The sequence below is a fragment of the Procambarus clarkii genome, chromosome 15, assembly GCF_040958095.1.
Source record: "Procambarus clarkii isolate CNS0578487 chromosome 15, FALCON_Pclarkii_2.0, whole genome shotgun sequence".
Lineage (NCBI taxonomy): Eukaryota > Metazoa > Arthropoda > Malacostraca > Decapoda > Cambaridae > Procambarus > Procambarus clarkii.
This window is the reverse complement of record NC_091164.1, coordinates 9,398,672-9,414,759: the sequence shown is the minus strand read 5'-3', so window position 1 is coordinate 9,414,759 and position 16,088 is coordinate 9,398,672. Positions and strand designations below refer to the sequence as shown.

General features: G+C 45.1%; 1 protein-coding gene across 1 annotated transcript; it reads left to right on the top strand.

Moving 5' to 3' along the window:
* Window positions 1–10,600: 10,600 nt before the first annotated feature.
* On the top strand, window positions 10,601–13,560 carry LOC138364890 (probable inactive protein kinase DDB_G0270444). The gene is made up of 2 exons (XM_069324944.1): window positions 10,601–10,611; window positions 12,747–13,560. The coding sequence occupies exons 1-2, from the start codon at window positions 10,601–10,603 to the stop codon at window positions 13,558–13,560; spliced, it is 825 nt and encodes a 274-aa protein (XP_069181045.1).
* Window positions 13,561–16,088: the final 2,528 nt, after the last annotated feature.

Genomic DNA, 16,088 nt, shown 5'->3' with positions numbered 1-16,088 from the left:
TAGGTTACACCGCCCCCCATCCAGTGGGCAGCGGTGGATAGGTTACACCGCCCCCCATCCAGTGGGCAGCGGTGGATAGGTTACACCGCCCCCCATCCAGTGGGCAGCGGTGGATAGGTTACACCGCCCCCCATCCAGTGGGCAGCGGTGGATAGGTTACACCGCCCCCCATCCAGTGGGCAGCGGTGGATAGGTTACAAATCACTCTTAGTTACTACCTACAGTTAGCAAACTGGGGATATTTGGCTAAAATTTGCAGAGGAATAAATAACATCTTTCATACATATGATCTTTCAAGCTTAAAGAGCATTGAGCCTTGTAATGTGAGTCTCAGCTGATGCAGAGACCCTTGACCTCTATAGCACTTGGAGATCAGCTTGACCATTGTATACGTGACCTTTCGAGTTAATAAGCATCAGCTGGCGCTGGAATAGATGACCTTCAGCGTTTCAACAGTCACTCGGCCGTGGTAAGGGTCTGAATCTCAGGTCAATGACCTAAAAACAGCTTACTCTATAAGGGTGACCTCCATCGCTTCCAGAGACATCTGGCTCTTAAAGAGTGACCTCTGTCGCTTCCAGAGACATCTGGCTCTTGAAGAGTGACTTCCATCGCTTCCAGAGACATTTGGCTCTTAAAGAATGACCTCCATCGCTTCAAGAGACATCTGGCTCTTGAAGAGTGACTTCCATCGCTTCCAGAGACATTTGGCTCTTGAAGAATGACCTCCATCGCTTCAAGAGACATCTGGCTCTTGAAGAATGACCTCCATCGCTTCAAGAGACATCTGGCTCTTGAAGAGTGACCTCCATCGCTTCCAGAGACATCTGGCTCTTGAAGAGTGACTTCCATCGCTTCCAGAGACATCTGTTTCTTGAAGATTGACCTCTGTCGCTTCAAGAGACATCTGGCTCTTGAAGAGTGACCTCTGTCGCTTCAAGAGACATCTGGCTCTTGAAGAGTGACTTCCATCGCTTCCAGAGACATTTGGCTCTTAAAGAATGACCTCCATCGCTTCAAGAGACATCTGGCTCTTGAAGAGTGACTTCCATCGCTTCCAGAGACATCTGGCTCTTGAAGAATGACCTCAATCGCTTCCAGAGACATCTGGCTCTATAAGGGTGACCTCAATCGCTTCCAGAGACATCTGGCTCTTGAAGAATGACCTCAATCGCTTCCAGAGACATCTGGCTCTTGAAGAATGACCTCAATCGCTTCAAGAGACATCTGGCTCTTGAAGAATGACCTCAATCGCTTCAAGAGACATCTGGCTCTTGAAGAATGACCTCCATCGCTACCAGAACACCTGCTCCCCCCTCCCCCACCTTGCATAAGCGGCCTTTAAGCCCTTGGAAAACTTCCAACTCCCTTCATAAAGTATTCAAAAGGCTCGAAATACCTCTAAGTGAGTTTGGTTCCCCGAAGTCGATCATAATTTGTTGGTCTAGTTTGTTTTTCTTTTACATTCCTCGTCGTTTATAGTTTTTTTTTTTTACTGGTAATTAAATCGCGGTTTTAAGACGCCTCGTTTCTTCTTATCGCCTGTCGTTAATTGTCACTTTCTCTTTATTTCCCTTCTTAACTATTCTCTTAATTCCTCTTCTCCGTATTAAGATTGTAAGGTGCTTCAAGCAGGTCTGAAGAACACGAGATAATGTTCTAAATGGCTACAAGAGTTTAACTCTTGCAATTGCACAAAATTTGCAAACATGAATAAAAATGTTGAATATGAATATATATAAATGGAGTTTGGGTACGGGGAGCTAGAGTCCCGGCACAAGGTACAAAACAGTCCTACTCCATCCTCCCGAAACGACAGTACGGTCGAAATCGGACGAATTCGGATGAATTCGGTCGAGTACAACGATTCGGTCGAATATAGAGTCCTAACCCTACTTGTGGAGTTCAAACCTTACTTGTGGAGTTCAAACCTTACTTGTGGAGTTCAAACCTTACTTGTGGAGTTCAAACCTTACTTGTGGAGTCCAAACCTTACTTGTGGAGTCCAAACCTTACTTGTGGAGTCCAAACCTTACTTGTGGAGTCCAAACCTTACTTGTGGAGTCCAAACCTTACTTGTGGAGTCCAAACCTTACTTGTGGAGTCCAAACCTTACTTGTGGAGTCCAAACCTTACTTGTGGAGTCCAAACCTTACTTGTGGAGTCCAAACCTTACTTGTGGAGTCCAAACCTTACTTGTGGAGTCCAAACCTTACTTGTGGGGTCCAAACCTTACTTGTAGGGTCCTAACCTTACTTGTAGGGTCCTAACCATAGAGAACACCGATAAGACATGATCTCCACATACAAAATACTCAGAGGAATTGATAAATAACAGCAATATGTTTAGCTCGGGTGGTACACGAACAAAGAAGTACAACTGGAGACTAATTGCCCAAATTAGCCGCAGGAACATTAGCGAGAATTCGTCCAGTATCAGATGAGAAAAATGATCGGAACTAGGAACTAACGAAGCAGACAGAGGTCAAGAGCTGAACCTCAACCCGTCGCAAATACTGCTAGGTGAGTGCATGTAGGTTAGTACCCACACCGCGAGCCTTTGCTTGTCGCCTGACAGACACGTACATCAGACACGTGGTCAACTTGTCACACGTAGAAAAAAATAATGTAAAAAGCTATTAAAATAGACTTACCGAAGAGCATGAGCTATAAAAGTCATATTTGTATTACTTTTACTCCTGTTGCTGCTACTATTAATAAAATTAAAACTTTTATTGCAAATAATAACAATAATAATAATAAGAAGAAAAATTGTAATATAAATAAAAATCCATTTTAATAAAATATAAAATCATGAACACTGCAACTGCTTGCAATAAAGCCATAATGGCTTTATTAATATTAACAATTAATATTATCTCTAACAATACATTTAAACAAAAATATATATTCCCCTGAGCTTGTTTCGTGGGGGTAATTGGGTCATAAATATCACTTCGGCCACTGTCCCGGGGAAGCCATTAGCAATATTTAATGTTATGAGATGAGAGAGAGAGAGAGAGAGAGAGAGAGAGAGAGAGAGAGAGAGAGAGAGAGAGAGAGAGAGAGAGAGAGAGAGAGAGAGAGAGAGAGAGAGAGAGAGAGAGAGAGAGAGAGAGAGAGAGAGAGAGAGAGAGAGAGAGAGAGAGAGAGAGAGAGAGAGAGAGAGAGAGAGAGAGAGAGAGAGACAGAGAGAGACAGAGAGAGAAAAGCAAGTCAATACATGTGTATAAATCATTAGTATACAAGAACGTATATATAGACAGATGCATAAACGTATTCATACACAGAGACAGAGACCAAAACAGACAGAAACATAGAAGCTGAGGCCGCGGTTGGACAGATATTGACAGGCGGACAGAGCCAAAGACGGGGATGATTAGAGCCACAACAGCATCAGATCTCACGGGTACCAGACCTGTCTTCCATCCTGATTGGTTATCCATCACAACAAGGGGGGTTAGTTGCTGCGTTCTTATTGGCCGTTACCAACGTGTGTCTTACTGGACCATTTAGGTGATACTGGCGACAATAATTACTGTTATTCGCGTTCCTTTTCATCCGCCATCGTCATCGTCTCCGTCAAATTCATCATTAAAATCATCAGTCAATGTGCAAATCGCATCATAAGTCATCCTCGTCGCCATAATCACCTATTAACAGCCGTAAGGTAAACTACCATCGCTGCCACCATTCGTTGCATCATGATACATTAACTACGTCCCATCGCTGCCACCATTCGTTCCCCTTACATCACAAACTACCACTACCATCCCCCTATCCGCCAACTGGTACTTTACTTTGAACCTCAATGAGGGCTAATTTTGGCGGATCCATAATCACTCTCACCCCTAGTTTACCCTTCCCCCCCCCCCTATTCACCCACAACAACTCTTAAGAAATGGTTGTTTCCACATAACTGCTGCTTGACTACCACATAGCTACCACATGGCTACCACATCAACCACATCTCTACCACATCAACCAGCCCATTGTGCTGCAGTTACTAAGTATAGCAAGCTCTCTTTCCTCCCTTTTCTTTGAGCTCCTCTTAATATCCCTTTCCCCTCAACCATGTAATCTCTTTTCCTCTCCCTTCTCCTTCCCTCCCTATCTCTTCCCCCCTTTCCTTATTACTGTGCTATTTCTGCCTCCCTCCCACACTGTACCCACTGATACATTTACCTATAAACAAAGAACAGGGTTCATTAAGAACAGTGTGGGTGTTCTTTATGGTGCAAGCTTAACTTTTCATCCTATATCAGCTTATTTGAAGCCTCACACCCAGAAATTAAATTTATTGGGATGATTTATAGTAAGTTTTTTTTTACAATTATTAATAAAGGCTATGTTAAGTTGCAATCATTTTAAGTTCAGGATGTAACCTGTGACAACTTGATTTCATGGGTAGCTTCAAGTTGAAGGTATATTTTTTTTTTTTTCTCTCTCTCTCTCTCTCTCTCTCTCTCTCTCTCTCTCTCTCTCTCTCTCTCTCTCTCTCTCTCTCTCTCTCTCTCCCTCTCCTTCCCCTTTCCTCTTCCATTATCAAAACCATACAGCATCTCCCCTCACCCCATTTCCGAATGCCCTCTCTCGTGTCCTTTCCGTTCGCTATTCCACCCTATTCCTTTCCATCTTTCCTCAATCCTATTTTATCACCTCCTTTCTCTATTCTCCCACTTATTCCCTATTCCATATCCCCCTTCTACCTTCATTCTATTTTTGCCCTTTCCTTTTGATTCGTCCCCTTCCATTTCAAGTCCCCCTTCCCTCTCTGCCTCTTCTAGACACGCTCTCACTTTCTGAAAAAGAACTTTTTCATCATTATCAGAAGGGGACGAGGCTATTCCGTCTCCTCTCCCCCTTCACCTGCCTACTAGAAGAGGGGAAGGAGGGGGTTGAGGGGTAAAAATAAGGGTAAGAAAGAGAAAAGATGAGGCGAGGAGAAGAGGTAGTAGACTTGAGAGAGACCTATAAGTGGGGGAAGGCAGCGCTGACGAAGCATTACGGGATCACCATAGCCCGTGCTACATGAACATTTCGTTCTGAGTAGCTAAATCTAAAACAACAACAACAGCATGATGAAACAGAGAAGCGGTAGGAGAAGAACCTGGATATTGGGGGGAGGGTTGTGGGCAGTCAGGGGTAAGGGGGTGATGGGTTGTAATGGTTGGGGAGGGTGGGGGTGGGGGGGGAAGGTTGGTGTTGTAGGGTGAGGGGGGGTAGTGGTGATGATGGTTACCTATCGGTGACTATAGGAATTTAAGGTCTAGCTCCTCCATCTGTATATATTCCAGTGGATTACTGTTCGGAAGATGACTTTTAATGGCCGATTCCTTCAATTTTGAAACATCCCTAGCCTATGGTTATGTTCTATTTCCATGGTCGCTTCTCTAGTCTGAAGGTTTTAGGAACATTGAATATGTTTTCAGGCCACTCTCTTCTCTTTTGTATTTCTCAAACTCATTAAATGTCCATACAGTGACTTCTATCACTGGTTCTATCACTCTATCACTCTATCAGGGACCGGTTCTATCAGGGAGCCGGTCGGCCGAGCGGACAGCACGCGGGACTTGTGATCCTGTGGTCCTGGGTTTGATCCCAGGCGCCGGCGAGAAACAATGGGCAGAGTTTCTTTCACCCTATGCCCCTGTTACCTAGCAGTAAAATAGGTACCTGGGTGTTAGTCAGCTGTCACGGGCTGCTTCCTGGGGGTGGAGGCCTGGTCGAGGACCGGGCCGCGGGGACACTAAAAGCCCCGAAATCATCTCAATATAACCTCAATCACTGTTGACTTATTGATGTGTTTCCTCAAGGGTCTTTCCGTACTGCCGTTAATGTTTTATCTGATCGTATCCTCCATTTTCCCATTATATTTCCTACTTGTTTGATTCTTCCAATGCCTTTCTTCATTCACTTGCTGTCTACCCTTCATCTTTGACTGTATCCTGTCCTGTTCCCCCTTCCCATTTTCTTCTCGTTTGTGATTATTTTATGTATAATTACTCAGCTGACCAGACCACACACTAGAAGGTGAAGGGACGACGACGTTTCGACGTCGAAACGTCGTACTTGAGAATGGTCCAGGACGGATCGAAACGTCGTCGTCCCTTCACCTTCTAGTGTATGTGGTCTGGTCAACTTTAGCCACGTTATTGTGACTCCTCGCCTGCATATAATTACTCAGGTTCGTTACTGTGAAGGAATTCATCACAACTGGAAAACTTGACGTCTCAGTTTTCAATAATTTCATTATCCTCTTCTACCTTCTCTATTCCTTGATACTGCCTTAGCGAAATTTTCTTTTCTTATTGTTCTCTTGCCTCGGCTTCCCTCAGGTGCCTCTTCTCCACATCCTTATATATTCTGGCATTATCTCTTAGTACTTCTTCCATACTTTCTTTGACTTCTGTTATGCTAGTGACATTTCTTGGCGTCTCATTTATACACTCTTAGAACATGAATATATTCGAGGTGGTTGTGTATTTCTTTCTCTTCTATATTCTCTCTCCTAGGAGTGTATAGTGTATGTGTTTATGTGTATGAGAGAGAGAGAGAGAGAGAGAGAGAGAGAGAGAGAGAGAGAGAGAGAGAGAGAGAGAGAGAGAGAGAGAGAGAGAGAGAGAGAGAGAGAGAGAGAGAGACAGAGAGAGAGAGAGAGACAGAGAGAGATAATTCTCTCTCTCTCTCTCTCTCTCTCTCTCTCTCTCTCTCTCTCTCTCTTTCAAAAAGACAGAATTCTCAAGCACAGTAGTCAAGTGCAATCGTTTCAAACATACATGGTCCCAGGTTCGACTCCCGGTGATGGACGAGATGTTTGCCCTCCCCCCCTTTGTTTCAACTCTGCTGCCTCTGTTCACCTAGCATTAATATAGGTTAGCCCAGGAGTTACGCCACTGTTGTGGGCGGCATTCCGGTTAAGGTCAGAAGATGGCAGTGAATGACTTCATGTGATTCATGATTGACAGTGAATGACTTCATGTGATTCGTGAATGACAGTGAATGACTTCATGTGATTCGTGAATGACAGTGAATGACTTCATGTGATTCACCACAAAACATTCACTTGCTGAGAAATAAGAATAATTGTCGTAATTGTCAATTCTCTCCCTCTCTCTATTCTCTCCCTCGATCTCTCATGCTCTCATTTTCATCTCGCTGTCACTGTCTCTCATTCATTTTTACTCACTTTCTCCTTACGATTACCTGTCTCTAATCCCTCCATTCTTCTCACTCTCTTCCCCACCTCCTCACATTCACTCATTCACTCACAATCTCACTCCTCCTCATGAGCTAATGACAAGGTTGATGATTGATGATGATAAATGGTTGATTATTCAACCCGAACTCTCAATTTAACACTCTTGGTGTATATTTACCGAGAAGTGAGGGTCCACCTGTGTATATATACACTGTGAAGCAGGTATACACATGTGTATATATAGCGAGAAGAGAGTATACATACCTTTTGGAGTATACATATGGCTTTAAATGTGATGTAAATATTGATGATTGATGCTATACAGCCTTGGTTTACCTAATGCTGGGTTTGTGGTCGCTGCCTCTTCGATAGTTATAATTAAAAAAATACATAGGCCTAAGAACGTAAGGTATAGGCCTAAGAACGTAAGAACATAGATCTTAGAACGTAACAAATGCGAAACTAAGCTTTATAACATAAGAACATAGGCCAAAGAACGTAGGGGACATAGGCTTATGAGTTTAATAAGAACATAAGCTGGAAACACTTTTGAAGGTCTACTGTTATATGGGTGAGAGGTATTCACCTAGCTGTGCTCGCGACGGGGTTGAGCTCTGGCTCTCTGGTCCCGCCTCTCAACCGTCAATCAATTGGATAGTTGGTGTTCCAAGCCCGGTGGAATTTAAGCCCATACCTGTCCATCAAACCGTCAAATCTTACCATGGTACTGGCGTCAGGTACGTGCCCCCTTAATTGGTATCCATTAAACACATAAACCCCTTGCGAAACCGCTACATCTTCTCATAGTCTCGTCGGCTTCGTTTACATTTATTAATGTGTTTTATAACTTGGAAACCTCACAACACGGGTTATTATAGTTGTAAACAACCTCAAAGTGCTTCAGAGTTCGTAAACTGTTTAATAAACATAAATAAATCAATAAAGATGCACAGGTTTCGTTAGATTGCGTCAGTGTTTGACTAATCTTAGCAGCCTCTTCTACTCATCTATTTCTAAACTTGTATGTTCCCTAAATCGATAATAAATTAAATTTTGGGTAATTTAAATTCGTCAAAATGAACCATAACTTGATTTGGTTGCTTAAATACCTTGTTTTTAATCTACTTGTTTATTTGTTTATGCCATCTCGTAACCTAAGTGAGCTCTTACGAGCGGTGGATAAAGCCGGCTCTTACGATGTGTCAGGCGTCGAATCTCCAGTAGTTTTGTCTCACCATAAGGGTTCGAACCCCGGCCAAGCCTCCCTTAACCAATCGAGACCAATGCTCTCTATTCAAATTAAAAATAATTAAATTTTGTAGTGTTTTTAATCAATTAGAATCATATGTTTAACAAAAAAAACTTACGACAATATCCCTTTCAAGATTTTTTTTCAGGTGTGTTTTTCAGTACAAAAGTTTCGTATTAATGTGACGACAGGCTGATAATTCTAATAATTTTTGTATTATAGCTAAAGATGAGACATGAGACAGGTGAGAGACATGAGGAAGGTGAGACACATGAGACAGGTGAGACACATGAGACAGGTGAGAGACATGAGGAAGGTGAGACACATGAGACAGGTGAGACACATGAGACAGGTGAGACACATGAGGAAGGTGAGACACATGAGACAGGTGAGACACATGAGACAGGAGAGACACATGAGACAGGTGAGACACATGAGACAGGTGAGACACATGAGGAAGGTGAGACACATGAGACAGGTGAGACACATGAGACAGGTGAGACACATGAGGAAGGTGAGACACATGAGACAGGTGAGACACATGAGACAGGAGAGACACATGAGACAGGTGAGACACATGAGGAAGGTGAGACACATGAGACAGGTGAGACACATGAGGAAGGTGAGACACATGAGACAGGTGAGACACATGAGACAGGAGAGACACATGAGACAGGTGAGACACATGAGACAGGTGAGACAGGTGAGAGACAGTGAAATGATTCTACTGATGAGGAATTATTTTACAGAAAACTGTCTATCAATCTATCTGTCTACCTACTTCTCTCTCTCCCTCCCTGTCTACCACTCTACCTACTTTCCTCTCTCCCTATGTGCTTCCCTACACACCTCTCTCCTCTCCCTATCCCCCCCCCCCCGCTGCATCACCACTTCCCAATTTGCCTGCCTTACCCCTCCCTTGCCTATCCCCCTATTAAACAGCCACATCCCTCCAATCTGCCAAGGGGTGTGTGAATGGTCTGAACTACCTGCCCTACCACACCACAGCACCACCTGTCTGCCACACCCCATGCTCTGCGTCCTCTCCCCTCTGTCCCGCCACACCTACACACCTACACACCTACCACCACGCCTACACACCCCCCCCCCTGAAGCCAGCTCCCACACCCCCCATCACCCTCTCCGCGCAAGATACAAAAAAAAGATATCTGAAACGCGAGACATTTTGAAATCCCGATGTGGATGGTGTAGAGAGAGAGGGGAGGAGGGGAGGTAGAGGGGAAAGGGGAGAGGGGGTGTAAAGGGGTCATAAGAGGGGGGTTGGGTAGGGGGGGTGGGTAGGTAGGGGGCAAGGATGGATAAATACAAGGGCATAATTCCCCAGCAGACATCGTGGCACCTCTCTCTGTATTGATCTTGAGGGGGGGGAGAGGGGGGATGGGGAGAAGGGGGGGAGAGGGGAGTTTCCGGGTGTCACCAGTGGCTACAACTGCATCGTACGTGTGCGACGAAGCCCGCTACGCCATCAAGGCGACGACTGGACTATATGTCTCCATGTGTGTGTGTGTTACAGCAGAACTATATGTTGAACACGTCGCTAATTCTGTCCACGGAGGACAGAAAGAAAATGTATATATATATATATATATACATATGCTAATTGGCATTGTAAATGTGTGGGCCACGTCTGTGGTAGAAAATAATAACAAAAAAAATGAATCAAAATATAAAAAAATATATATATATATAATAAATAGACGACCTATCCGGAAAATAAATTTTAGCGTCACGTATGCGGCAAGCCTAAGCCTACTGTGTATAGTTGGTATATACCACACACACACACACACACACACACACACACACACACACACACACACACACACACCTCCAGCAAGCACGACACTGCTCTTTACCTAAACAAAACGGCCTTACCAACCACTTTAACCAAACAAACATCATTGTTATTAACCAATTCACAACTTATTACTTCTTTTCGTCTCTCTCTCTCTCTCTCTCTCTCTCTCTCTCTCTCTCTCTCTCTCTCTCTCTCTCTCTCTCTCTCTCTCTCTCTCTCTCTCTCTCTCTATCACCTTAAGAAGAGAGAATGACTGTGTGTTTACCAAGGTAATATTGACAGGTATAAGGGAAAAAAACAGCTGAATGAGGTCCCTGAGCACAATGGTAACCATGGGGGAGAGGTACACTAGGGGAGGCGTAGGGGAAGGAGGGAGGGGATGGGGAAGTAGGTAGGGAAGGGAAGGAGATGTTGGACAGGAGGAAAGGGAATAATTTGGGCAATCGAAAGAAAGACGAAGGGTGGGATGGGAGTATAGAGAGGGAATGGAGGATGTGGAGGGAGAAGGGAAGGAGGGAGAGAAGGGAGAGAGGGAAGGGAGGGGAAAGAGCACATGGTCCGGGACAAGCAGACTATCACACCCCGCCTACAGCACCCATCGCGGTTCAGTTTGTTGTTTTATCTCGTAATTTAGCGATCTGCTCCGCCTGTCCCGACCACTTGTTATGTTGGTACTAAGCGACCAGAACTGTCAGAACGCACACACACGCGTGCACACACACACGCGTGCACACACACACACACACACACACACACACACACACACACACACACACACACACACACACACACACACACACACACACACACGCACACACACACATGTTATGCTGCAGAGAATATGTGCGTGCATTAATACTCATACCTTCCCCTGACTATATATCCGTGAAAATGTCCTCACGCGCGCGCGCTTGCGTGCGTGACAAATTGGGTAAACAACGTTACCTGCTGCCCATCAACGACCCCCTCCCCCCTTACCCCAATGTTACCTGCTGCCCACGGAGTAGAGGATATGGATTAAGGGAAGGGCAGGCATTAGAATTCTGGATACCCCTCCCAAAAGGGGGCATTAGGGAAGTAAGGAAAAAGGGTAAGGGGAGAGAGAGAGAGAGAGAGAGAGAGAGAGAGAGAGAGAGAGAGAGAGAGAGAGAGAGAGAGAGAGAGAGAGAGAGAGAGAGAGAGAGAGAGAGAGAGAGACACCGCCCAAGACTCACCTGTTAGGAAGAACAACAGCAAGACGCCGGCCTGAGACATCCGGCCCAACTCCACTAAAATCTTCATGACTCCGACAATCGTCTATACTCGGCCTCGAACGCCGACCATAGCTCCTGTCTCTCTCTCTCCCTCCACACACCCCAGTGATGTCACTGCACTTTCCAAACGAACACTGTACCGCATACACTGAGGGGGTTTAACGAAGACACTGAATTGTTGTGTTATCGATGCTCTAAATTCGGCCACAGTGTTCAACGAGTCAGTTTAAATGAGGGTGAAATGTGACCCTTCCACACCCTCTCATTTTCCTAGAATCACTCCCTGGTGATGTGAGGTAGGTAGGTAGGTAGGTGTGAGGGGAAGGGTGAGAGAGATCCCCTCACTGTTCGCCGGCCTCTACACTAGAGAAAGAGGGGAGAGAGTGAGGGTGTTGGAGAGAAAGAGAGAGGGGTGGGTGAGGGGTAAGGGTGTGTGTGTGTGCGTGTGTGGAGGGGTGTGGAGGGGAAAAGTCTGGAACGAGGGATGGAAGCAGATGGGTGTGTTAGCGAGTCAGGAGGCTGGAGTGGGCTGCGTTTGGGTAAGGTTGTCGCAGGGACGGTGACTTCCCCTATACTGTGGTCCACTCCCAGGTTCGACTCCTCCTTCTCTTACCCCTGCGCAGGCGCTGGACTCTCCCTCCTCCTCCTCCTCTCTCTCTTCCTCCACCCTTCTCCTAAATTCCTTCTCTCTCTCTCTCTCTCTCTCGGTCCTTCCTTCTACTATTTTCTTACTTCTTTGACGTTCAGGCACTGTCCTCGCCCAAGTTTCAGGCACTGTCCTCGCCCAAGTTTCAGGCACTGTCCTCGCCCAAGTTTCAGGCACTGTCCTCGCCCAAGTTTTAGGCACTGTCCTCGCCCAAGTTTCAGGCACTGTCCTCGCCCAAGTTTTAGGCACTGTCCTCGCCCAAGTTTCAGGCACTGTCCTCGCCCAAGTTTCAGGCACTGTCCTCGCCCAAGTTTCAGGCACTGTCCTCGCCCAAGTTTCAGGCACTGTCCTCGCCCAAGTTTTAGGCACTGTCCTCGCCCAAGTTTCAGGCACTGTCCTCGTTCAAAGTACAAGCAAAGTTAGTTTAGCTCAGCCATTTATTAACCACCCATCGCTCCAAAAAAAAAAAAAAAATTCATACTCTGACCTGGACTTTCTTTCTACTTTTCTTTCAAACTTTCAAACTACTTTATGAAAGTTTAAACCATATGTTTGACAAAGTGAAAAACATACCATCAGTTTAATCGGCCAAAGTAACACAATAGAGCTGCGTCAAAGTAAGAAAATAGAGCTACGTCAAAGTAAGAAAATAGAGCTACGTCAAAGTAAGAAAATAGAGCTACGTCAAAGTAAGAAAATAGAGCTACGTCAAAGTAAGAAAATAGAGCTGCGTCAAAGTAAGAAAATAGAGCTGCGTCAAAGTAAGAAAATAGAGCTGCGTCAAAGTAAGAAAATAGAGCTACGTCAAAGTAAGAAAATAGAGCTACGTCAAAGTAAGAAAATAGAGCTACGTCAAAGTAAGAAAATAGAGCTGCGTCAAAGTAAGAAAATAGAGCTACGTCAAAGTAAGAAAATAGAGCTACGTCAAAGTAACACAATAGAGCTGCGTCAAAGTAAGAAAATAGAGCTGCGTCAAAGTAAGAAAATAGAGCTGCGTCAAAGTAAGAAAATAGAGCTGCGTCAAAGTAACACAATAGAGCTGCGTCAAAGTAACACAATAGAGCTGCGTCAAAGTAACACAATAGAGCTGCGTCAAAGTAACACAATAGAGCTGCGTCAGAGTAACACAATAGAGCTGCGTCAGAGTAACACAATAGAGCTGCGTCAAAGTAACACAATAGAGCTGCGTCAGAGTAACACAATAGAGCTGCGTCAGAGTAACACAATAGAGCTGCGTCAAAGTAACACAATAGAGCTGCGTCAGAGTAACACAACAGTATGCTTTAGACGCATTGTGTTGCGTCAGTATTCAACCCATCTTCAAGTGAAGTCAAATTCCATCCAGACAGCCGCCGCCCCCCCCCCAAAGGCGCTTAAGGTAAATATACATTGAAGATGTATATAGCAGCTTCACTGTGTATATACACCGAGATGTATGCCAGCTTTTCTATGTGTATACATCGAGATTGATTTGACTGTTGCTGCCGGAGGCTGCTAGTTTATTGTGCACCCCATACTCATCCTGTGAGCGGTAGCGCAAAAAAGGATTACAGAGGGCACTAAAGGGCTTTATCAGATCATAATGGAGATTATTACATTAAAAGTATCGTCTATGTTGACCAGACCACACACTAGAAGTTGAAGGGACGACGACGTTTCGGTTCGTCCTGGACCATGCTCAAGTCACACAATCGACTTGAGAATGGTCCAGGACGGACCGAAACGTCGTCGTCCCTTCAACTTCTAGTGTGTGGTCTGGACAACATACTTCAGCCACGTTATTGTGACTCATCGCCTGTATAATTATATGTATTCCAGCCAGTCCTCGGACTATGCTCGTCCATACTGAGGTCAACCCAAGAGACACATGCATCAATGTGAACATAAAACTGTTAAACAACAATATGTATGTGTTCAAAAGGGTCGTTTAATCCAGACGCCAGGAATGAGAACCGTATGTTATCTTGAGGTTATCTTGAGGTTATCTTGAGGTTATCTTGAGATGATTTCGGGGCTTTTTAGTGTCCCCACGGCCCGGTCCTCGACCAGGCCTCCACCCCCAGGAAGCAGCCCGTGACAGCTGACTAACACCCAGGTACCTATTTTACTGCTAGGTAACAGGGGCATAGGGTGAAAGAAACTATGCCCATTGTTTCTCGCCGGCGCCTGGGATCGAATCCAGGACCACAGGATCACAAGTCCCGCGTGCTGTCCGCTCAGCCGACCGGCTCCCTATTTGACACGCGATTCACAAACGATGCCATTTGAACTGCTGCAAATACGAATAGTTGCCAACAGAACCCAGAGTCACAGCCTAACCTAGGCCTATGTACCACATTTTAATATGTGGTAATACTAACGTATATTCGAGAGCAAAGCAAGCACATTTCGAAAGCAAATTTCTCTATTCAAGAGAATTTCGAAGCGGATCAGTCTTGAGTCAGGCTTCAATAGATTAATTTTTTATTTGTTAAATTAACATTATTTATTTTTAAATTATTTATCAATGATCAAGGGGCCTCGTAGCCTGGTGGATAGCGCGCAGGACTCGTAATTCTGTGGCGCGGGTTCGATTCCCGCACGAGGCAGAAACAAATGGGCAAAGTTTCTTTCATCCTGAATGCCCCTGTTACCTAGCAGTAAATAGGTACCTGGGAGTTAGTCAGCTGTCACGGGCTGCTTCCTGGGGGTGGAGGCCTGGTCGAGGACCGGGCCGCGGGGACACTAAAGCCCCGAAATCATCTCAAGATAACCTCAAGATAACCAAGATATGATAAACAAGTCAGTCGTTACTGGGCTGACGGGCGTTCTACCCGTGTTTTAAGGACGGGCGCTGAACCAACCAGCTATCTATTCAAACTGTATAACGGAAATTAATTCGAAAACAGGTTCCATACCATCAAAAGCAATCCGCCAGCCGTTTGAAATTCGTTGGGGGATTCAAATTCGAAAATGAACATGGGCGACACCCGTCTCCCACCAGCCATTCCAACTTCAGCCTGAATTGGAATAAGTTCCGAACTATCCACTCCAGCCTGGCTGTTTGGACTGCGGCTCCAACGTTGATAATTATATATAATGAGATTGAAACTTGAAGAAATTTAATACAGAATGCAATATTTATCTGGCTATTGTACGTATTATTATTATTATTAAACGTCGACTTAAAAGGTAATATTATATAACTAATTTAAATTAATATTTGTAATGTTAATAGCATTAGAAGTATGCTGAAGGCATACTTCAGCATAATAGCTGAATGGGATTGGGGAGCAGAACTCACAGAACCCGCTACAGGTACCCTCCAGGTATAACCACTTGGGCTGGACGGTAGAGCAACGGTCTCACTTCATGCAGGTCGGCGTTCAATCCCCCGACCGTCCACACAAGTGGTTGGGGCACCATTCTTTCCCCCCGTCCCATCCCAAATCCTTATCCTGATCCCTTCCAAGTGCTGTATAGCCGTAATGGCTTGACGCTTTCTACTCATAGCTCCCTTCTTTTCCTGGGGCCAGATTCACGAAGCAGTTACGCAAGCACTTACGAACGTGTACATCTTTCCTCAATCTTTGACGGCTTTGGTTACATTTATTAAACAGTTTACAAGCATGAATACTTGCCAATCAACTGTTGTTATTGTTATAAACAGCCTCCTGGTGCTTCGGAGCTCATTAACTGTTTAATAATTGTAAACAAAGCCGCCAAAGATTGAGAAAAGATGTACACGTTCGTAAGTGCTTGCGTAACTGCTTCGTGAATCTGGCCCCTGGTGACTCAGGGTGTTGACAAAGGATACGAGACAATTTAAGCGGCGGCCACTAACAGTCTGATTGGCCAGACGAGGATGCCTTGCTAGAGACCGGGCCGCGGGAGACAAAGACTCCACGGAACCAACACAAGGCAGACACAATCTATTTAGGC